This window comes from Cyprinus carpio, chromosome B15 (genome assembly GCF_018340385.1).
Source record: "Cyprinus carpio isolate SPL01 chromosome B15, ASM1834038v1, whole genome shotgun sequence".
NCBI classification, from domain to species: Eukaryota; Metazoa; Chordata; class Actinopteri; order Cypriniformes; family Cyprinidae; genus Cyprinus; species Cyprinus carpio.
In genome coordinates, this window is record NC_056611.1 from 6,651,990 (window position 1) to 6,676,986 (window position 24,997).

Consider the following 24,997-nt stretch of genomic DNA (forward strand, 5'->3'; position numbering starts at 1 on the left):
TCCATCGACTCTTACAGCTGACGACTTTGATGGTTCTTGTCTTATTTGTAAAGAAAACTGCAGTGACCAATTCTCCACACCGCAGACTGAGGATAACTTCACAACGACTAATGCACACTCTCTCCTCCTTTTCTCCACTCTCAGAGACGGATGTTTCCAAACTTATCCTGTCCAGTCATCCTACTACTTGCCCACTTGATCCGATCCCCACTCACCTCCTTCAAGCGATTTCTTCTTCAGTCATACCTTCACTTACTCACATTATCAACTCCTCTCTTCACTCTGGAACATTTCCCTCAGCATTTAAGCAGGCTCGGGTAAGCCCACTGCTGAAGAAACCATCTCTAAATCCAGCACTTCTGGAAAAGTACAGACCGGTATCCCTTCTTCCATTCATTGCAAAGACACTTGAACGAGCTGTGTTCAACCAGCTCTCTATGTTTCTTGTACAGAACAACCTCCTGGACAGAAACCAATCTGGCTTCAAAAGCGGCCATTCAACTGAGACTGCCCTGCTCTCGGTTACTGAAGCCCTGCGACTGGCAAGAGCAGCTTCAAAATCCTCAGTACTCATTTTGCTGGACCTGTCTGCTGCTTTTGATACCGTTAATCACCAGATTCTCCTGTCCACCCTCAGAAAGATGGGCATCTCTGGAACCGCACTCCAGTGGCTTAACTACTACCTTTCTGATAGATCCTTCATGGTGTCTTGGAGGGGTGAAGTTTCTAAGTCACAACAACTTACTACTGGGGTTCCTCAAGGCTCAGTCCTTGGACCACTTCTCTTCTCCATCTACATGACGTCATTAGGATCTGTCATTCAGAAGCATGTCTTTTCCTATCACTGCTGACTGTTGACACTCAACTCTACTTCTCATTCCAACCAGATGACCTGACGGTAGTTGCTCGCATTTCAGCCTGTCTGAGTGACATTTCTAGCTGGATGAATGACCATCACCTTCAGCTCAACCTTACTAAGACTGAACTGCTGGTGGTTCCAGCTAACCCATCATTTACATCACAACTTCTCTATACAGCTGGGTTCGTCAACCGTAACTCCTTCCAGGACAGCCAGAAACCTAGGAGTTGTGATGGATCATCAGTTAAGCTTCACAGACCATATTGCGACAACGATCCGGTCCTGCAGATTTGCCTTTTACAACATTAGGAAGATTAGACCCTTCCTGTCAGAGCAAGTCACCCAACTTCTTGTCCAAGCTCTTGTTCTCTCCAGACTGGACTATTGTAATGCTCTCCTGGCAGGCCTGCCTGCATGTACTATCAAGCCTCTACAACTGATCCAGAATGCAGCAGCGAGGGTTGTCTTCAATGAGCCAAAAACAGCTCATGTTACTCCTCTTCTCACCAGGTTACACTGGCTACCAGTAGCCACTCGCATCAAATTCAAAGTGCTGATGCTTGCCTACATCCCATAGATGCTCAATCATATTGAGATATTCCGGGAATTTGAAAGCCAAGGCTACATATTGATCTCTTTGTCATGTTCCTCAAACCATTCCTGAACAAATTTTACAGTATGGCAGAGTGCATTATTCTTCTGAAAGAGGCCACTGCCATCAGGAAATACAACTGCCATGAAGGGTGTACAACAATCTTAAAATAGATGGTACGTGTAAATGTAACATCCACATGAATGCCAGGACCTAAGGTTTTCCAGCAGAATATTGCCCAGAGCATAACACTGCCTCCACTTAAGTGGCCCAGTAGTCTAGCCATCTCTATTTGGCCCTTGTCAAAGTCACTCCGATCTTTGTACTTGCCCATTTCTTTCAACAAATTCAAGGACTGACTATTTACTTTTTGCCCTTGATAGGTGACATTATAACAATACAAACATATAACCTGTTAATGGTTTTAATGATGTGGCTGATCAGTGTATGCTGTTCCACACAAATGCCATCTCTGCATGTACTGTTTAACATGCATTTGGGACTGCAAAATGCAAGTCCCAATAAGTTCACTTTATTTCCATTCACATAGTTACATATATATAAATATATATATATATATATATATATATATATATATATATATATATATATATATATATATCTATGTATATAAACACACACACACACACACACACACACACACACACATATACATATATATATACATATATATATATATATATATATATATATATATATATATATATATATGAGCTCAAAAATGGCCATCATGATGCTAAAATGTTGTGGCTTTTTTCCATGGTGGTGTTATGAGTTGTTGCTAGGGTCTTCTGGGTGGATAGATACTGGCCTAAGTTAGTTAGTCTCTATCTGTGATTTTCAGGTCTCTAGATATGGTTCAGGTTGATTTTATGTGTCTAATCACCTCTTCACTACACAATTTGAGGTATCATTAATTTTCGTAACCCAGCGTTGTGTGGGACGTTGATATTTAGCATTTTTGGCTAGAGGTTTGTTCAAATGACTATCCCTAAGTATGAGTAATAGTAAAAGCATGAACAATCTACAACCTGTGTGGGCTTCACCAAAAATATGTTATGTAATTTAAACTGAATTCAAAACATGCTGAAGACAGTTTATTTACATTGTAGGAATATGTCATTTTTCTGGCTGTGTTCTTCCATTCAAACCAAGTTCCATTATATCGACATGGCTCAGCTCAAAAACACTAATCAACAAAGTTGTTTTCTTTTACATTTTATTTATAATGTACAGACAGTTGGAGGAAGATACACTAAACACAGGAAACTGCTTCTAAAAGAATGGAAGAGACTGACACCTTGTGTTATATATGATAGAACTGCAGTCTTATTCACTGCAGGTAAAAGGTACAGTATACATACCTGACACACCCTTACATTTACATTTATATTTAGTCATTTAGCAGACGCTTTTATCCAATGCGACTTACAAATGAGGACAATAGAAGCAATCAAAATCAACAAAAGAACAATATGCAAGTGCTATGACAAGTCTCAGTTAGCCTAAAGCAGTACACGTATCAAGGTTTTTATATATATATATTAGCAGAACAATATGCAAGTGCTTATATATATATATATTTTTTTTTTTTTTTTTATTATATAATAAATAAAAAGAAAATAGATATAATAGAAAAAGAACAGAGCAAACTACTATTAGATGTTATTTTTGTTTGTTTTGTTTTTTTTTTTGCTTTTTGTTAGTTGTATAATAAAAAGAAAACAAATACAGTGAGGGAAAAAAATTATACTAAATGTTTTTTAAGATAAGTGGTTGCAAACAATTTATTTTAGCTACATTTATTTATTTTTTATTTTTATGAAAGTTAGTCAACTAAATTTGTTTATTTAAATGTATCTAAAATAAATTGATTGCAACCACTTACATTAAACAATGTAGTAAATTCACTGAATCTTTTTTTTTTCTCAGAGTAGATCAGTGGTTCTCAACCTTTTTTACTCCAAGGTCCCCCTCCTCTCTGTATCAATACTGCAAGTCCCCCTACTCCCCAACCTTTTTTTATTAAAAAACCTTAGTATTCTAGTGTTATTACATTTTATTAATTCCACGTAATTATTTTCAAACTAAACAAATTAAAGATAGACTTAAACATGCCCCCTCCAATTAAAACGTTCAGTGCTGCATATAACCAGCTGCATGAGGACTGTTTCCTGAACCAGTAGCCTACAATGCGTCTGTGGCACAAAGGCTGTTTCTATAAAGTTGGGCAGTTCCAACTTTGCAAGGACAGTCTGGCGCTTCTGACTCACTTCTTAAGTAACGTTACGTTTTTTATATTTAAATAATTTGCCACTGATGGTTCAAACGTGAGTTTCCAGCATTGTAGAGTAGGCTTGTTGTTTCTCTGATCGCAAATGCAGATATGGTTTTATGTTTATGTAAAAAGATACACAATGCAATGTGTAAAAAGACAGTATAAGTCATTATAATCAGTAATTATGTCCCCACTGCATGCAACAAATTTCTCGTTTTTGTCTCGTCTAGTGATGTCCGGATCGTGAACGAACCGTTCTATTTAACCAGATCATGTTAGTGAACCTGTCGAACCAGTTCACCAAATCGAACTGAATCCTTTGAAACAGAATACATATGAGAGATGGTGCTGTTATTTTTATTATTAATTTAACATTTTAATCATAAAATCTGTGAATTGAATATCGTGCCCTCCATGGAGTGTCACTGCACCCCCCTGACTGAAAATCACTGGTGTAGATAGAATACAAAAAGAATAGAGAAGCTATTGTTGTTGTTTCTTTTTTTAAGAAAACAAGCAGTTAGTAAATGAATAGAGTGCAAATCTATTCTAAATCTTTTTCTTTCTTTTTTTAAAGAATAGAATTAGAATAGAGAGTGCTAGAGTTAGAGGGTGAAATAAAGATGGAAGAGATGTGTTTTTAGCTGATTCTTGAAGATGGCTAAGGACTCAGCTGCTCAGATGGAGTTAGGCAGGTCATTCCACCAGGAATTTCCCTTTCATTTAGTTTTTAAATTGAATTAATTAAAATTTAATGTTGTCAAATTTAAAGTTTGGGGTCAGTAAGTTTGACTAAGAGTATGGTTTCCACAAGAACAATAAGTAGCACAACTGTTTTCAGCATACTAATAATAAGAAAGCAACAAATCAGCATTTTAGAATGATTTCACTAAGAAAATGAAATTCATCGCTGCTGAAAAAAGATGTGTATTGTTATGCTCTATAGGCACTAGAAGTGTGTGTGTAAGGGACAGAACTCACTTATAAAGAACAGGACGATCCTGGAGAGATTCCATAGCTTGACTCAACACTGGCGGAATATCACATGTTTCCTGAGTCAACCCTCTGCACTCATCTACAGACACCAAAGACAGACACAGAAACATCTATAAGGCCTCCTATAATACTAAAACACATAAATAACTTATTACATTTTTTATTATGCAACTAAAACATAGTACGAAAGTACATCATGTAAAACAGAAGTGTCATTAATAATTCTGTAAGCTATGAGTCAGTATTCTGTTTCACATTCTCTGGCAGCAGCAACTGTGCTTATATTTCAGAAACTTCTCGCCTCCGCTGTGTGTGTGTGTGTCTGTGTGTGTCTATGTAAGGTCCAGAGCACACACTCACTCTGAGCCCAGCGATAGAGCTGCTCGTATGCGGTCTCCTGTAACACAGCCATCTGCTCCATGATCTCCAGTCTGCAATAAAGCACAGACATCACTGAACATCTACATGCAAAAAGTCTGTGCGAATCAAGATGGTACTTATATTTTCTTTTATTTTTAGTATCATTTCTAATCTATTCTGTTCTATTTAATTCTATTCTATTCTAGTGTATTCTCTCTCACCCTGCCGTTTGCTGGTTAGTCCTCAGTAAGACCTTCACATCTTCATGGATGTTCTTCACACGGTTCAGTGCTCTGAAGAAGTCCTGCACAGTACACACAGAGTTAATACACTAATACTAGAGATGATTCTGTCTGAACTTATTTTTGAAGTAGTCGGCATGGGATGATTTAATTTGTGAGTTTTACTGGTGTAATGTAACCCTACAAAAAAGTTTGAATATTGAGCTGAGAATTTATTTTTATTTTTTTTAATGGGAAGTTAAAAAATTAAATATCTTATGTTTTTTGTTATTTCTTTATTAATTATATTTTAAGATGAACATAATGTTGCCAATCAAATCTCATGGTTAATTTATGTGCGTTGGTTCTCAATTAAAATTTTGTGGGCAATGACAAGCAGTTTTTTTGTAGAATAACATGAGGTTACCTCAGTGATGGGACCATCTCGTGCGGAACGTAATGTTGCCATCTCAGTGGCAGACAGCTGGAACTTTGTCAGGAATGCCTGGGCCACCTGAGCTCGAACCTCCAACCGTTGACTAAAGAGAGAAGGTTTAATAATTATTTTAATAGGTTTAATAATAATAATAATTTGTTACATTTATATAGCGTTTTTCTGGTTACTCAAAGTGCTTTACATAGAAAGGGTGAATCTTCTCTTACATTTACATTTATGCATTTAGCAGACGCTTTTATCCAAAGCGACTTACAGTGCATTCGGGATATACAATTTTTTTACCAGTATGCGTGTTCCCTGGGAATTGAACCCACAACCATTTGCGTTGCTAACGCAATGCTCTACCATTGAGCCACAGGACCACTCAACCACCACCAATGTGGAGCATCCACCTGGATGATGTGAAGGCAGTTATACTGCACCAGAACGCCCACCACACACCAGCTTATTGACCACAGAGAGTCAGGACCTCGGTTTAACGTTGCATCAAAAGGATGGTGCTTTTTGACACTATACTGTCCCTGTCACTATTTTGGGGTGCTAGGACCCACACAGACCACAGGCTGAGCACCCCTGATGGCACCACTAGTACTTCTTCCAGCAGTGACCTAGTTTTCCCAGGTCTCTCATCCAGGTACTGACCAGGCTCAGCCCTGCTTAGCTTCAGTGTGCAAGCAGTCTTGGGTTTGAGCTTCAGCGATATGACCGCCTACATTTATGTAAACATATATATTCAAATAACAGCATACTTATATACATACAAAGATAGAAAATTTTATCCAAAGCAACTTTTCTGAGCCAACCACTAGATGGCACCAAAGCTCTTGTCAAAACTACAACCCATACTCACACTTCAAACTCCTGAAATAAACATATTACTAGTCTATCGCCCATCATAACACTATTAGGATAGAGAACTGTAAAAGGAATTATAGAACACTAAAACAAGGAAAGATGGCTCGAGGCAACATTATTAGAACAAGAACATCTATAAAGCATGACATCAGAACAATAGCAGTCATGTCCTCAGAGAGCAACTCACTGCTGATTCAGCCCTCCTTCATTTCTTCACTTTCCTCTCACCACCTACTAGTACTCAGACCATGCATTTATTTTGTGGAGCTGCTGGTAATTAGATACTGTCTCTTAGTTAATGTTAAAGTAATACTAATGAAACATAATACATGTAATGACATAAAACATCACTATACGATTAACAGAAAAACAGCCAGTTTGACATTTTGCAATAAAAGTCCTCCATCCCTTTGACCTAGTGAGATTTTGAACCTGCAGCGTGCAACATTTTTGAGCGAATCCTTTTGCCAGGTAATTGGTTTAGTCCATTCAAAGTTTCGAAAAGCTTCATCTGTTCTAATAGATTCTTATGATAATTTGTTGTAGAAAAAAAATAGAGATTGCCTATTTTCTACCTTGTTTGGGGAAAGCTACAGAGCTGCTAAAGGGGCATGGTGATGGGTGAAAAAAATATATATTTCAATGCAAGCGAACGCAAAATCTCAGTCTTGTGAGTGGACCTCAAAATTTGTAGGGAAATGCAAAACTTTGCAAAACTTCTGCAAAACATTACAAGTCTTTTGTGAGTGAATGTGAAAGTTTTATGAATAACACACCCAGAGAATGTGTCTCTCAGACAGCATACGATTGAGAATTCAGTTTTGTTTAAATTTTTATTGCACTTGAATGGTCAATACACACACACAGTTATGTCATGTTAAATAAGCCTTTTGCATCTGAAAAACTTTATGTATTTTTTTTATCTCTGCAGTTCTTTGGATGTTGTTGTGGGGTCTTTTGTGACCTCTTGGATGAGTTGTCCCTTAATAATAAAAACCTTCATTTAAAAACTGCATTTTGTGTTTACTTGTGTTATCTTTGACTAATATTTATATTTGTTTGATGATCTGAAACATTAAAGTGTGACAAACATCAAAAAAAAAAAAAAAAAAAAAAAGAAATCAGGAAGGGGGCACTTTTTCACACCACTGTATATTTGTCCTATTTCATTTAATTTTTGTTTTATGACTATATTGATATATTTCACAACACAATAAATGCTTCAGTTAAAGTTTCAAATTGTTTCACATGCACAGCAGATAAGTCACAAAATGCAAAGAAAAAAATGTAAAAGTTAACATGCGAAGAATCTGATGACAAGGACAACTGCTAAAATCTGACAAAAACCTCGCCAATAAACATCAAGCATATTATTCCCAAGACACCAACAGCTATAGTAGCGCAAATGTTTTTAAAGTAATTTAAAGTATTTGTATTTATAAGTAACATTAACATGGCAGCATTGGAGCCCTCATTTCATATTCACATAATTAGCAAAAACTCTGTAGTCTGAGGGCATCTTCAATCATTCTCTCTGTACGATGTTCCCTTAATAAATACATTATGCTACCTTAACTCTCCCCATGGCTATGAGCTTGTAACAATGTTTAACATGCTAAAGGAAACATGTAAGCATGCAGGGAATGCGTTTAGTCGTGTGGGCTTGCTTTGGGATCATATTGCCTGTTTCCAGTGTCAATAAAGTATATGACATTTGCTTTAGGTCAGGGGAAAGATATTATCTGACCTAAAATATTTGAACAATGAGAACATATGATGAAAGATGCATTAAATGGCTGTATTTCCCTGCTACACACAGATTACCTCTGCAGGCTGTGTGTTTGTCTGAGGGATGTCATAAATGTCAGAGATGATGTAAATTACAACCCAAAGACAAAGAGACTAGATTGCTGAAAAAGAAAACTGGAGTTGTACGCATCCATAAGGAACAGTTCAGCTAAAGATTAAACTTCTGTCATAGTGTTATTTATATACTATTGTAATATTTATTAATATTTTATATTAGCTTCTATTATTATAGCTTTGGAATAACCTACCTAACATTGTTAAATCTAGTTTAAAGACCCATCTAGTTTAAATCTAGTTTAAAGACCCATCTCTTTAACCTGGCTAACACACTAACACGCTTCTAATATCCAAATCCGTTAAAGGATTTTTAGGCTGCATTAATTAGGTCAACTGGAACCGGGAACACTTCCCATAACACCCGATGTACTTGCTACATTGTTAGAAGAATGGCATCTACTACGCTAATATTAGTCTGTTTCTCTCTTATTCCAAGGTCACTGTAGTCACCAGATCAGGTCAGATGGTCACTGCAGTCACCCGGATCCAGTACGTATCCAGACTAGATGGTGGATCAGCACCTAGAAAGGACCTCTACAGCCTTGAAAGACAGCGGAGACCAGGACAACTAGATGAGCCCCAGAACTTTGAGTTTATGGTGCTCTATACTGTGTTTGTGCTTTCGTGGGGCTTAACAGTGACTAGTATAATAGTATAAGAGAATAGAGAATAGTATATGAGAATAGTATAAGCACAATATTGGATTTGGATCGGTTCGTCAGACCGATACCTGATCTGACAGAAAATGCCAGTATTTGTACTTGGTTTTCCTGTAATTGATAGTTTATGTGACAGAAGCTTTTAAAATTATCGGTAGTTTGGATACAAAGTAATTATAATTTTGATCAATTAAAAATTAGAATGGAAAAGCATTAAATAAAACAAATAATTAAAATGATAAATAAATCAAATCAATCATCTGAGCCTGGTGGCTGAAAGCAAAGCCACTCTCACTGATACTGAGCTCAAAGTTGATAGATAGTTTCACCACTATACAATACATTTATTTAATAATGTTTGTAAGCTTTATGATGCACCACAATAACCTTGTTACCACAGAGAAAAACGGCTGATAAATGATGTTATGAATTATTGATGTCTGATCTGTTAACGCTGAAAGAACCATCCAAAGTGTGACTCGTTCCTCAGGCTAACGCCTCCTCCAATCAAACCTACTGATTATCAAGCACAACATATTACAGAAAATGAGCGGTGAAGACATTAATCAATGCCTCAACCCAGAATAACATCCGCAGAAGCCCAGAACACAATGCAGCAGGCTTGCCTACTTATTGACTTTCATTTATTTGCTGTGTATGGGGGTGTATTAAAGACAGAACATTTGTGTGGGTTGGTAATAAGGTCTCAGCTTAATTATCACAATCAGATAACGGGCCCTTCTGGATATCAGAATTTTCATTGCAAATCCCCAGTAATATTACTACATAAGAAAGGGACATCAAATTAGAAACCACATTTTATCAAATGACTTTTAAAATTATCCCTTTAGAAACCAAGGCCCGTATTCACAAAATATTTTAAGGCTAAAAGTAGCTCATAACTCGCCGATTTAGAAAAAAAACAGTAAAAATAATGGGTGTGTCAGTCCTAAATTTAGGAATCCTAAATTTTTGTTTTAAGAGTATTTCACTAAAAATCTGTGAAACATTAGGAGTAGTGAAGAGGACTCCTAAATCACTAAGACCAAATCTGAACTATCCTAAATTGGCTGTTGCCAACAATCTACCTCGGAATATAAACATTTTAGAAACATTTGACGATAATGAGCTTTTAAAAAGGTATCGGCTTTGGTTTGGAGGTTATCCCAACTCCAAATTTTTGATTATCTCCTTAATATATAGCTGTTCTCACGTCCAGTTTGGTTTTCTTTCATGTTTGCATGTCTTACTATCAGCCATGATTATTCTACTCTGCTAATTAAAAGGCTGTTTATATGCATATTACCAAAATTTTATTAGTCGCTTAGTTGCAGAAAGAAAAAAAAATCCACATGAAGTGGCGAAATCCAGGACATCCATATGCTCACCTAACATTCATCGACCTCAAATATGGCTTATCATCTGAAATATGTATGTAGTAGCAACTTTACATGGCAGCCAAATCTAAGTTTAGCATAGAAAAAATTGCGCAAGTCACATGTTTGTGTGGAGTGTGGAAGCTGAACAGTAGCAGGCTTGGGCTACTGCATGACAGATGGAGGTGCCGCTGCGATCATTTGCTCTTAAAATACTTTGTTATTTTTGGCTATACAGATAAGAGTAATGTATCTTTTGTATCTGTAAAGATGCTACGTTTATTCGTGTGCACTCAGAATAACAACGAAATGTTGCGGTTTTGTAAAATAATTAAGGATGCGCTTTCTGCCGTCTTGGATGCTGTGAACTTGAGCACTTCGAAACTCGTATATCTATAGAGACATATGAACATGGAAAATATATCTATAGAGAGTGAAACTTTTAAATGAACCAATTCAAACAGAAAACAAATATTCTCAGATTATGTAATCCGTATGAATCATGCATACAGGCACCTTCTGCGGAGATGACGAGTCAGTGTCGCCGACTTCATCTCTTAAACTGAAAACAGAAAGCACTTATGTAACAATAAATTATTAAAACAATAAATTATTAAAATGTTAATGCAGTATACTTGCTGCTGTTTTTCCCTAAAACATTTATGTATATTAGATTTGGCGTAAGCCTTTTTTTGCGTGCGGTTGAGTGCTTATTAGTCTATATAAAGGCTCATTATTATGATTTATATGGTTTATTAAAAAAAGTGCAACTAATAGTCGACTAATGCTTAAAATGAATGACTACTAGCTGACCAGAAAAATCTTTAGTCAAGGGCAGCCCTAATGCATATTGACTAATTGTTTACGAGAAGCATACATATAAGAGACTGCCAACTAGCTGAATGTATATCCTAATTGTTTAATCAGTGACAGTCAGCCTCCATTTTAAAATCTTTATTTGAATTTGCCAATTTAACATTTTTATTTTAAAACCTTTATTCGAATATGGAAACATAATATTGCGCTCTACAATATTTCTTATTTATGAATAAATCTCTGACAGAGACCATCAGCCAATCACTGTGTGGATAGTTAATAAGTACACTGACATCATCCATATCAACGAGGTCAACCCGCACTTACTCTTAGCTTAAGACTTCTGTCTATTCCTTAGTAAAAGTTTGTCTCAGCAGCTTTGTGAATATTGGGTTGGAATGTTGGTTTGCCACTGAGAAACCCTGGTTTAGAGCATTGTTTCTCAGAAAAGTTATATCGTAGTGAACTATCTGCTGCTAATCTTGAGTAACTACAGTAGGTGGACATCCAAAACGTCGTTTCTACCGCCGCCGCGGCGTCTGCAAAGTGCATTTGCAGCTTTTGACCGCTGAGTGGCGCTTTAATCACAAGTTTTCAAACAAGCGCATCAAAGCACATTTTCGCAAATAGACGTCAGCTTTGCCTCACTGAAGTGTTTTATTTGACTGCAGTCGGGGAGAAAATGAAAGAAAAATATATTTAATATTCACAGATGAAAGTTTAGTCCTTATGAAGATATGTGCGTTTCTAAGAACGAATTCAAGCAGGATAAATGTCAAGCCTATGAGCCTGTGCTTATATTTTCTCTACACCATATTTTAGATTAGACACATTTAAATAGTGTGCAGTATTATTTATATAATATGAATTATGTGTTATATTATTAAAAAAGAAAATGTGGTTTACTTTGCATCGGAGCATTAAAAGTGGTAGCCTATTATGAGCTAGGCTTGCGTGTTTTATAAATTATCTTTATTTTAGTAAAACGTAAGGCACTGTATAATTTCGCTCCCATTATTTAGGCCTAATTAAAACAAGAAACGAATAAATTAAACTTGCACGATTTAACTAAATCATTGCAACTCTAAAGAATGGATGGATTAATACAACGTCCTCACTTATCAACAAAGTACACACGATGTAAAAAAAAGAGCTTCATTAATTGACAACTTCAGTGATTTTAAATGAGTCTTCTTTGCTTGCTTTCATATAATTTAAGTAAAGTAAAAATAAATAAATAAAATAAATAAATAAATTGCAGCCGCATTTAAATGCATAATATAAAATGTATAATATTCCGTAAAATATCAGTGCAAGATTTGCTCTGCAGCTGAGTGCACGTGCAGCATTTATTCTTATTTGTCTACATATTTTATCTTCATTACAAATCTTGTTTGGTTTTATTTTGGATAATTGCATGTAAAAAAATTATTTACTTTGTAATGCTTATGCAAAATGTAAATTATTATTCATATTCAAGTGTTTGTGCAAAAATTATTAATGCGCATGCATGACAGGGAGGCGCCCTCTCGATCACGTGATTTTTTTCCTAATAATGAAATAACTGAAAATCTGGGTGTCTCACATACATGAGAAATATATCTACAGAAAGCTTGAAATGTCTTTTAAACGAATCAATTCAAAACGAAAGCATTATGTAATCTGTGAAGGTTGTATTTCTCTTTAAAAGCGCGTCCATGTGGAGAGAGTCAGCACTGTGAATTTAATCTTGCAGCCGACAAGAAAACATTTGTTTATTAATAAATAATTAAAATGTCTCCTTTTTCATAATTATTAGGCTACTTCTGCCTGTGCTTTGTGACAAACTTAATGCATATTCTTGAGCGTGGAATATATTAAGGCTGGATTATAGTTGTAAATTTAATATAAACGCGGTTAGTTGAATAATGACAAATGAACGACTATAGAAAAATCTTACGTGGGAAGCAGACCTATTAAATACCCTCTAGACATCTCTTAAAATTTTTAAAGAATTTTATACGCATTTGCATAAATTCCTCTTTCAGAACGGTCTGTAATGGAGAGATGCCTTAACACAGATTTTTCCTCTGAAACACAAAAACGAAAATTGAAATAAAATAAATATTTTATGTTTCGAGAATGATTGGGCTCAAGCCTCCCCCGCGTGTTTGAGACACGCTGCCGAGCAGAGTATGAGCGGAGCGGAGTGATTCTCACTGGAGCAAGGAGCGGATTTTTTAAAAGTCAGGAGCGTCGTGGTTTTCACTCGCTCCAGCACCGCTCCATCACGAGTACAAGTCATGCCAACAGCCCGTAATATAACTGCATATTTAGCAAGAATATATTTAGCTAGCTATAGCTTGATACACATAATCTCTCCGATCAGAAGATTATAATGATGGCAATAGTCGAGCGGGATGTTAAAGGCTAGTTCTCAAGGAATTTGTCTTCCTTTTACTGATTATTTTCGGGTTAAAGCATGATTTAAACAGATACAGCACAGTCACACGTAATCGCTGTCGCAATAATGCATTCAAACAAATGTAATCTTACAGTAGGCTACTTCATCTGTATCTGATTTTGAATGAGCAGAAATCTGTAACAAATGCATCGATCTGTAGATAAATAAACTGACGAAATGTTAAAAAAATCGTTATTTTCATTACAAAACCAATTTGCGCAGCAGAAAGCAGCAATTATACCTTTTAATGCTGACAATTTTATTAGTTTGGCATTTGGTAGGACAAAAAGTTTGCACACAATAGCCTAATCCCCTTTGAAACTCTCCTATAATTTTTTTTATTTATTTATTTATTTATTTATTTATTTATTTATTTATTTTTTTTTTTTTTTTTTTTTTTTTTTTTTTATTTTATTTTTTTTTTATAGTATCAACATAACATTTCAACTTTAGCCACGGAGTGAAGGCGGAGCAGTGTTTCTGGTATCAATGAACCGCGGAGCTTAGTGATTATTGAATGCTAGGAGTGTGGAGGGAAATTGTTGCTGCTCCACTCCGCTCACATAGGCCTACTGTACTGCCGAGTGAGAGAGATGTTTCGCCCTATATGAACAAGGCCGTCCGGTGTAGACACGGTTAGACAGTGTCTGCTATATTTACAAATAACTGATATAAGAAATAAAAATAAATACATAACCTAAACCAGTGACATAACGAGATGAAAATATAGACTAGAAAACTGATTTAGGCCTACACTTGGTCTGTCCTCCGTCCATGACACTGACTCACTGCGGAGCTGCCAGTTTTAATCTGAACAGCTCTTAACGCCGAGTGGATGGTTGGATGCATGATGGGCTAGTATTAAAAAGAAAGTGAAAGTGAAAGTGATGTGACATTCAGCCATGTATGGTGACCCATACTCAGAATTCGTGCTCTGCATTTAACCCATCCGAAGTGCACACACACAGAGCAGTGAACACACACACACACACTGTGAACACACACCCGGAGCAGTGGGCAGCCATTTTTATGCTGCGGGGCCCGGGGAGCAGTTGGGGGTTCGGTGCCTTGCTCAAGGGCACCTAAGTCATGGTATTGAAGGTGGAGAGAGAACTGTACATGCACTCCCCCCACCCACAATTCCTGCCGGCCCGAGACTCGAACTCACAACCCTTCGAATATATTGTTATATTAAAACTTGTTTTGAACAATTCCTTTGTCATTTGAATATTGATTTTAAGTAGGGAGGCAAAAAAAAAAATCGATTTAAATTGTAAATCGGATTTTTTTGTGTGAAAATTTTTTTTTTTTTTAGGCCATAGGCCTATCGCCCAGCCCTAATGCAACCGTTTTTTTTTTTTTTTTTTTTTTTTTTTTTTAAGTTAAGGCAACCTCCTCTGAAATTAAGTTATAATACCTAACTAATACACTTTATTGCGCTATACAGTAGTCAACATTTGAAGTGAATCAAACCTTTCTTTAAAGTTGTCCTAAAACCTGTTCTGCAAGTTTGAAACCCTCATAAGACTGTCCATATGAAAGAGCAAGAGATTCACACCTTTATCTCGATCCCCACAAGTTATACAGAACTACCCCCCAGCCCCCTCCAGCTGAACTGAATTCGGTCTGTTTGTTGGCTGTGAGGAACGCTGTGTTGTCATGTTACTGGGTTGAAACATGCCTGTACTCACAACAGCCTTACTCTTTTTATTCATTATTTTCCCGCAGCCCATATTATTATTTTCACTAGACCAAAATAATAACAAATTATCAATTTATAATTAATCATTATTTTTGCCAAAATCATTGTTATTTGTGAACGTAGGCGTTTGCAGAAGGCTTTAAGACCAAGCGGAATCCTCCGTAAGCTGCTCCCGCTTCACAGCGCGCGGGACTCGCGCAAACTAACCCAACATTTAGCAAGGCAGGAAAACATTTAGTCTGCCTGAAGGAAAATGTTACATAGACCTTCAGTTGTCATGCTTCAAAATCCCATGCCATTTGTAATTTCACTGTATTTTCACCTTCTAAATTACTACCCCAATTCTATAATGGTAAAATTTATTCAGACCGATGGTATTTTTTATGACATTATTTTTATTTTTATTTTTAGAATAGGCTAATTGTAACCTACATAAATGGATGAATCAAAACAAATATAACTTTTTAACTGCAGGCAGATATAGGCCTACATTACAAATATTTGGATCGTCCCTTATTATATTAAATAATAAATACTTATTTTCTTCAAGAATAAACATTATAAATAAATAAAGAAAGAACCTCTATTAGCCCTTATTTGTAGGTTGTAGGAGATATGCGAGCGATTCATAGATTTAAAAAAGAAAAAAGTGGGGTGCTTGGTTTCAGATAGGGATATATGGTATTGTATTATTGTATGATGAGATTTTCATGATAGTTTGTTTATTGTTAGAATTAATTTAAGCAATTAAAACCTTTTTTATACTAGATTCAACTTGAACTTCAATACTATTAAACTGACTTTAAAAAAAACTCAAGGAGTTTATATGACACGGTAAAATGTCACAGTGCATGTTAAATAGCCTAAATGAACTTGTATCTTATATAGTATCCGAAGATTTGATTGCATGTTAGCATAAAACTAACAATATAATTTTTTATTTATTTTTTTTTTTAAATGAACAATTCCTGTATAAAATGTGACCGCAACCTTTATATCAAACATTTTGAAATCGTCCACAGCTGAGCAATGCGAGAGGCGGATCTTAAGTTATATTTGTTTTGTTCACGAAGTGAATGTGATGCACAAAGTCATTTTTAGATGCAATGGAAAAATAAAGCTGGATAAAAACATACACGAAAACACGCTAAAAAATAAATTACATTTGTGAGAGTTGCATTTTATTACATTCAGAAATAATAACGGCAGGCCTAATAATGCTGTATAGGCTAATGTACCAACATGACTTTTTAGTTCCCTTCACTTTACAACAAATCCTTTAAATGTAAAAAATTATCAGAACAGAACAAGAATTACAAATATATAATTCTAATGGATAAATATAATTGCAGCAGGCCATATAATAATATAGGCTTATAAACAACAACAAAAACTAATAATTAAAATAATTTAAAGCGATACATAATGTAAGGTTGGGCTTATCTCTCTCATTCGGGACAAATCCAAACATGTTGCCCATTTGAAGCTAAACTCTTATTTATTAGGTAAAATAGGCTTTGGATTTCACACGTGTTTCAGTATCGATGGGAAAAAAATCATAATTAGCAAAATTATGCCAAAGTGGCCCGCTGCTCGCGCCGCATGGCTCGGTGAACGGCACCAGCGCGATCAAAGTCACAATTCACAATTATTGGTCACACAGTAAAGGCATAATTCAAAAATGCAAAGTGTTAGCAGTTTGAAAAATCAAGAATTATAACAGAGTTAATAAGAATTATTTGTAAATGCTGGACCGTTCTCATTTCGCTCTGCAAATGGAACCTGAAGATTATTATTATTATTATTATTTTAACCAAGACTGAACCGAATTGAAAAATTTAAATCCATATTATATATATATATATATATATATATATATAATGACTGTTTAAAAACAATAGCATGCATAAGAGCCTTTGTGTAAAGGCCTTTCTTTAAATTTTTGACGAGTAGACCGTAGTCTAAGACTATCCTATTTATTTAATGCCGTTTAAGGATGTTATAATGTATATTATAATGTTATTGTTGTTTAACGTCTTCCTTTCATTTTACAATTACATTCAGTTCGCAATCCGTCCCTTTGCGCCACCTGGCGGTAGTTTCGCGAATGATTTTAACACGCGACTGATTTGCAGTTAACGCCGCGGCCCTGCGGCGGCGGTACGCGCGGCGGTACTACCCATTTTGGATGTCTACCTACTGTAGATAGGGTTTAACGCTAGCTGACGGGAAAAGGCTTAGTCGACTAAATTTTAATTTGTCGATTGGTCAACAGGAATTAGCAAAGTCACACAGTCTGTGACCGTCAGATCATTAACACAGCTGCTATATATATATATATTTTTTTTTTGTTTGTTTGTTTTATTTTTACATAGTAGGGCTGTGCCACTGCCCCTGCCCCAGTACCATATATGGTGACATGACCTTTTTTGTTTGTTTATTTGTTGGATTATTTTGTTCTTATTTATTTTAGTTAGTTAGTTAGTTATTTTCTGTGTGTGTGTGTGTGTGTGTGTGTGTGTGTGTGTGTGTGTGTTTCTGAATGCTATTTTTCATTAACATTACGACACAATTTCTTTTCTCAAATCTTCACTCATGTCTCACCCATGTTCACAGTTTTTTCAGGGTTTTTAGACGTTTATTCCTTTAGAACATCAGGAGAAGACAAAGATATTAGACAAGATATGGTTTCTGTCCTGCTTGTGTCCCACAGAATTCTGAAAGCGTAGAACATAAATATGATGGCACATTAAATTAATATCATAAATGTGCAACTAGTGAACTAAGGACTTAAAATGAAGGACTAATAGTAGACTAGATAAATCTTTAGTTGGGGGCATTACATATGATGCATCACATGTCACTTCAGACTTTAAACAGGTGACAGGCTACAGCCTTCAGAATTATCACTTCCTGCCTCTTGCTGAGAATGTCTCTCAACACCACTAAAGATTAAATGATATGAGGAAGTGACAATGAGAGGTAGTGATGAAGGTTGTGGATAAACAATTCAGCCAGGTGTTGGTCTGTTTGCTTGACCTTGAGTTGGAGCTTTTATTGCTGTCGCAAACCCATGTCTGCCATCACAACCTATTAGGTATTTGTAGTTATTTTAAAATGCAACAGTCAAAAACAGTCAAACAATGACACTCACTTTTCCACTGACATCAAAGTACTTCCGACATCTTTGGTACAAAAAAAAAAAAAAAACATCATGTTATTTTTTTTTTTGCCTTATTGACACACTGTTTTCCTAATTAATGTTGTTCAGTTGCTTTGACGCAATCTTTTTTGTTTAAAGCGCTAGATAAATAAAGATGACTTGGTACAGCACACTGTAAGATGCCAAAAAGTGGGGGCTTGTGCGGGATGACATTATACATAATATGCAGCAAAGCACTCCAGAATAAAGAATCAAAACTTCATTAATTTATCATTTCTCTCACAAACTTCAGCCTCAACATCAATTCATTATTTTAGTTAGAAGAGCTATAAAAGCTAATAAGTTAATGCATGTTGCAATACTCAACTCTTTTTACAGGTACTTTTGCAACACAATTTTCTCTTTTAATATCAGATACAGAAAGGACATCTGGCAGGGTGATCTCCAGATTTAGAAAACTGTGCACCAGCAGGTGTGTATTAATATTTGAGATCCTACTATTGTCCTCTATGAAAGCATGACAAGCCATGTCCTGACCTGTCCCTTGCACAGTTGTCCCTCTGGGGTTAAAAAGCAGGCGGACAAGAAGGCACAATCCCATCTGTCTGATGAAAATGTCACTAAGACAGGCAATGCCCCAACAGAACAGTAGGACAACATAAGGAGAAGGGACAGTCTATATTCATAGAATACCAAATGTGATTCCATAGGGACAGTGCATTAAAACAGATACTTTTAGATGTAAAGTAAGTTCATCCTACACTTTTTAGCATTTTAGTCCACCTAATGTTATTCAATCACAGTCACAATTAAGTTTTTCATAATCTATGAAATCTATGATTTCATAATCATAATTTTCCACTCTCTTGCTGACCCTGAAAACTGGGCAGTTTTTCACTCCTGTACTATTCACATGCTGGAGATTACTTTGAGAACTACTTTTTAAGATATCAGTGTCATGTGTGAGGTGCTGCAAAACACAGTGGTCAACCAATATTTATTTTTTGATAGTCGATATAAAGGTGATATATGATATCACACTATTTAATTTAAAAAGGTAAAAACATGCTGTTCTGTACAGTGTTTATTTGTTTCCTATTGTATTAAGATGTAAAAACTGCACAGTGTAAAAGAACATAACTGGAAATCAGTAAAAGAACAGGCTTGACATCTGTGATGTGTAAGTGATTTTAGATATACCTGTACAAAGACGGTGCAGTCATATTACTTATGAATGGGACAACACAAAACAGTTCCGTCTTCTAAATAAAAGAACCATTCACTATCGGTAAAGTCATCGTGTCACTGCAGCTGCCGACAGAAGCTCTGGTTGCTATAAAAACAGTCGGTGTGACACGCTTAGGACTGCACAAGCACATTGGATAGTCATGAAATATAAGAAAAATCATATGACATTTTATTAGTAGGCTTGGTGAACAGCTTTGGAGATTTACATTTTTTGTATTTTCCTATTCAAAGACATGGAAGATGTACTAATATGACTGAAATAGCTTCCTGAAAGAAGTTTCAAAGATGTGAAAATGACTTGCCATAAAGGAGCTTAGTCTGTAAAAGCATGCCATTTTGTTTTTAACTGCCTAACTCTTAGAGTAGATATGACCGTAAGTTATAACAACGGTAAAAAAAGAAGTGTAACATTCTCTTGTGGTAGGCTGATGCGATATAACTATGCTATCAGAGCTGTGCAATCGCTTTCTCTATGCAAGTGCATATTGTTAAGGCATATGGGTTGTTTTCATGCTTTTTACACAGCCTGTTTTGTCACATCTGGCTTAGATTAGTAGCATAATCAAATTTCTGCCTGCATTATTGTCAATGGCCAGTCAGCAATTTTAAAGAGCAGGTCAGATGGGTTTTTGAAAAATCTCTCTTTTGCAGTTTATAACGTAGCTATCCTTAAATGAAAACAATCTGCAAAGTTGTTAATCAAAAAAATGCATGATAAATAAAGATATTGTCTCTCAAAAGAGAGAGTCGGTTCTGAATCGCCGTAACGAGTCGTTATATTTTCGACTCTTTTGCCTGTTTGCCTGTACGTCACTGGGTACACATTTGCATAATCCCCGCCTGCCCGCGAAATACAAACAGAGTGTGATCTGCCCACAAACACTTTTGCTATTAGTGTATTTTCTTCATTTTGAGAAGACTCGGTGTTCAAGGATACCACAGAAATACAATTCGAGCCTTTTGTTGTGTGCTTGTCATTTTATCAAGAACTGCTTCTCTAATCTGGGTTTTTATCTTCGTTGGCTTCTAATCTTCTTAATTTGGACTAACAAGCTGTCTGAACCACGACCTGTAAGTAGTACGATTGATACGTTAGGTGTACATTTTCAATTGAGTGCTCAAAATATAATTTTTTTTGTGCCAATATGTGATGTATACCTAGTGCAGCTTTAGGTTTCCAGGTAAAGCACGATATTACTGTCTTACTGAAGTAGTTCTAAAAATTCGCAGTGAACCTAAGAATATGTTGATTATTGTAGACTGACGTTGTTCTAATTACTGTTTAATAATAAAGAATGTAGTGTAGCACACAGACTTTATAATAATTGTGAAACTGCTGTTTATTGTGCTGCACTGGCAGTTACAGGGTTAATGCGGGAGAGATGAGTGATTTCGGCTGGTGCTCCTGTGATACAACTGTTCTGCATTCTGATTAAAAGTTAAGACCAAGCGTGTTTTGTCTGTCGTTCTTCAAACATTACAGTAGACATATTTTGTTTTACAAACTGTATTTTTTAATCAGTTAGTCACGTTAGCACTCGGCTAACGTATCCACCTAGTGTTCACAGTTTAGCAGCTAAACTTTAGCTGTGGGCACGATTAGCTTGCATAAGTGTTTTTGTATTTTATGTCATTATAAGAACGGATTGACTATATTATTGTTTTATGTAAAGGTGCTTTGTCAATGGTAATGCTGGCTAACTGGCTCAAGGACTCATCTCTGTGCCAATCACAACAGGTTTGGCCAGCTGACCAATCAGAGCAGAGTAGGCTTGAGGAAGGGAGGGGCTTGCTCCGAACTTGCTTGAAACGAATCATTTCCTAATCATTGGCAAATGACTCTAATATTAAATGTATATTCTGAGAAAATTACAATGTTTTCTGACCTTAGATGCATTTAAACCTGATGTAGGGGATTCCAATACAATATTGGGACACTTTAAAATACCATCTGACCTGCTGTTTAATAAAATTATACTAACATGGTTGAACTTGACAATAAACATCAATATTTCAAACTGTGTATTTAGCCTTACACAAAAGCTTACCAAATGCATAATCTTACATTTTAAATGTGCAACATTATGTGAGCAAGGCAACCATCAGCAGTGTTGGGCAAGTTACTCTGAAAATGTAATCAAATTACTGATTACTCCTTTTAAAAGTAATCACATTAATGTTCTGATTACTTTATTTCAAAAGTAATTAGTAATTAGTTACATTACTAGTTACATTACTTTTTCTCCATGAAATTTATTAAATCACAGCATACATGCTCCTGATAAATATTTGTTATTAAAGCATCAACATTCACAGAACACAGAAAAGTTATTTTTAGCTAAAGTAAGCGGCTGCGTGCATGGTTTGGCAGAATGTCAGCAAAGAGCGCTGCATTTATAATCTCTAAAAGACATCTCAGTTCAACACAATCTCACAAATATCTGTTATAACACAATAAATATATGCATAATGAATCTTAATGAATCTTTGTCAAACAATTCGTGTGTTATAATGAGAGGATTCGTGAGCACGCAAATTTCAGCACTGCATTGCTCAATGCTGCAAACACGTGTTATAGCCTAAATAGAAACTCTGCATACGCTCGCATCTGTTAATTGTTTATATTTTATATTAGTTCATGTTGTTTTTGTGCAATAAATGAATAACAATTTATTTGTTTTAGATATTTTGTGTTTAGATATTTCTATTTTGCGGCAGTCAAAAATCTCCCGCATCCCGCACACACAAGAGTGTCTACCCGCTCGCACCAGCACTCGCCCATCTTGTCCCGCGCAGATGTTGCATCGGGTCTCGCAGGGGCAGGTCTCTAATCCACTGGCACTTGACTCACAGTACGTGTGCTACATCCTTTTTACAATCTCTAGATTATAAAACGCTCTATTCTGTCAGCAATGTAACGTGGCAGTAACGTATAGAGACCTCGGCTTGTAACTATACCCTAATTACTATTTTGAAAATTATAACGCGTTAAATTACTCCGTTACTAAAAAAGTCATCAAATTACAGTAATGCATCACTAAGTAATGTGATGCCCAACACTGACCATCAGCACTGCCCAACACTGACCATCAGCACTGCCAGTGTCACAACAGTCATGAGATAAATAAGGATCTGCTCAATGTACTCTCGGCGGAGTAATCGGAATACACTTTTTAAAAGTTATTTTTAATGTTATTGTTTTTATTGGTGCGGCATGTTTGTTTTGGTTGATCTCCAATCAATGCACTCAAACCCAGAGGATATGACTCGTTTAAGATAATTAAATCAGCTACTTTCAAATAATTAATGGGAAATATTGCATTTCTACTATTTGAAGCTTCCCCTTTTTAAATGCAGAAGTGTGATAAAAGCCTAGTTATTCAAATGTGTAAGTTATTGCTTGTGAATGTGAAAATATCAGTGAATTTGGTTAATCACTTTAAAATTTGTATTTTTTATTTAATTTTTTTCTGTTACGCAGTAAAGTTAAAGTGAATCGCATTAAGTACACACAAATGAATGATGGAGCTTCATTTCAGTAAGCTTTGTTCAGAACGCAGGACAGAATACCTGCATAATGTTTGAAATTGAATATATATTTATGTAACATTTACTAAATGAGAAATAAATAATTTAAAAATGAATACTTGGAAAAAAAAATAATTGAACTCTATAAAAAGAATTCTGTAATCGTATTGTAGTATTTTCACAAAAAAATAAAAAATAAAAATAATAAATAAAGACAAGATAGTGCTAGTTTCACATACAGCACATGGTGAATATGACATGAATATATAATGGCCAACTGGTTATAGAGCATCAAGGGTTTAATGTTTGTCGATCATGCATGTCTAGTAACAGCACAAACCTCCTGTTTCCATCCAATTTGCATGGACAGACGGACCGTCACACACACACGTTTTTAGGCAGGCTACAATTGCACACTTCAGAAGATCCCACAGCTCTAATCGACAAAGTTTGAAAGGTTTATTAGATATTCAAAGAATTGTTTAAATAATATAAATCTGTATTTGATGATTGCTGATGGTAAATGAAAAGAATTTAAATGTTTGCCTTTCTATTACTTATAATAGAAAAGCAAATGCTATAATTGTTTTTTCGGATACTGATAATGTTTACATCAACGACTAATAATTTATTAGACAGAACTGTTCAACAGAGACAGTATAGCCTACTAATGAAGATGGAGAATGTGAGCTCTGTGTGCTCAGACATTTCTGTTCACAGAGCTGTCAAAATAAATGGTCCGCAACTGACACAATCAGCCCCCCAGCCCCCAAAAAAATCGTCTGATGCTAATAAAAAAAAAAAAAATACATCGACCATATATCGACCTTGGCAATACATTGTCAACCACAAGACATGAGTGCAACATCAAAGCACAGAGTTTACGTATGCAACCCTCATTCCCTGATGGAGGGAATGGAGACATTATGTCGTGACGACATAGGGGGTTCACTTGGGAGCCCAATCCTCTCTGACTTGAATGAAAACGCCAATGAAATTTTTCTAGTGGATTTTGCATACCGGAGCCACTCCCTGTGCATACGGGTATAAATAGGCGACAGGTGCATCCACTCTTCAGGTTTTATGCTGAGGAACTGAGAACTTTTCCCTGGCAAACAGCGGTGGTTCAAGTTTGTGGCATGGGGACATAACATCTCCGTTGTGTGGTCCACGTATATGCGCAATGATCTTAACGAGACACAGCAACGCCAAGGCTGGATCTGCCTCCTCAACACCTGATTGCAAAAGGGCATGGTGGGAACCTTGGGCATGTATCCAGGCCGGGGTCTCAGAACAATGTGAGAGTAGGCCAGCCCGAAACACAAGGCACTCTTCACTCACTGAAAATTCTTGGAGGTCCCCGACCCTCTTGATTTAAGTGAGCGCAGTCAGGAACACTGTCTTAGCATACAGGAACATAAGCTAATTTGAGTCCAGCAGCTCAAAAGGATCCCTCTGAAGGCCAGCCAGGACAGTAGAGAGATCCCAGGAGGGCACCAGGGGTGGCCTAGGAGGATTTAACCCTCTGAAGTCGATTAACGCGGATACGTGTTTTGA

The 24,997-nt window shown here is 36.1% G+C and overlaps 1 protein-coding gene across 1 annotated transcript in view; it reads right to left on the reverse strand.

Annotated features, from left to right (window-relative positions):
- LOC109107916 (conserved oligomeric Golgi complex subunit 6-like) overlaps positions 1–24,997 on the reverse strand; it is a 76,762-nt gene that overhangs the window by 36,227 nt on the left and 15,538 nt on the right. Inside the window, exons 5-8 of the mRNA XM_042739024.1 lie at positions 5,755–5,866; positions 5,328–5,410; positions 5,107–5,177; positions 4,732–4,825 (exon numbers count right to left, since the gene is read on the reverse strand). Of these exons, the coding sequence (XP_042594958.1) occupies positions 4,732–4,825; positions 5,107–5,177; positions 5,328–5,410; positions 5,755–5,866 (360 nt within the window). The remainder of the gene's footprint in view (positions 1–4,731; positions 4,826–5,106; positions 5,178–5,327; positions 5,411–5,754; positions 5,867–24,997) is intronic.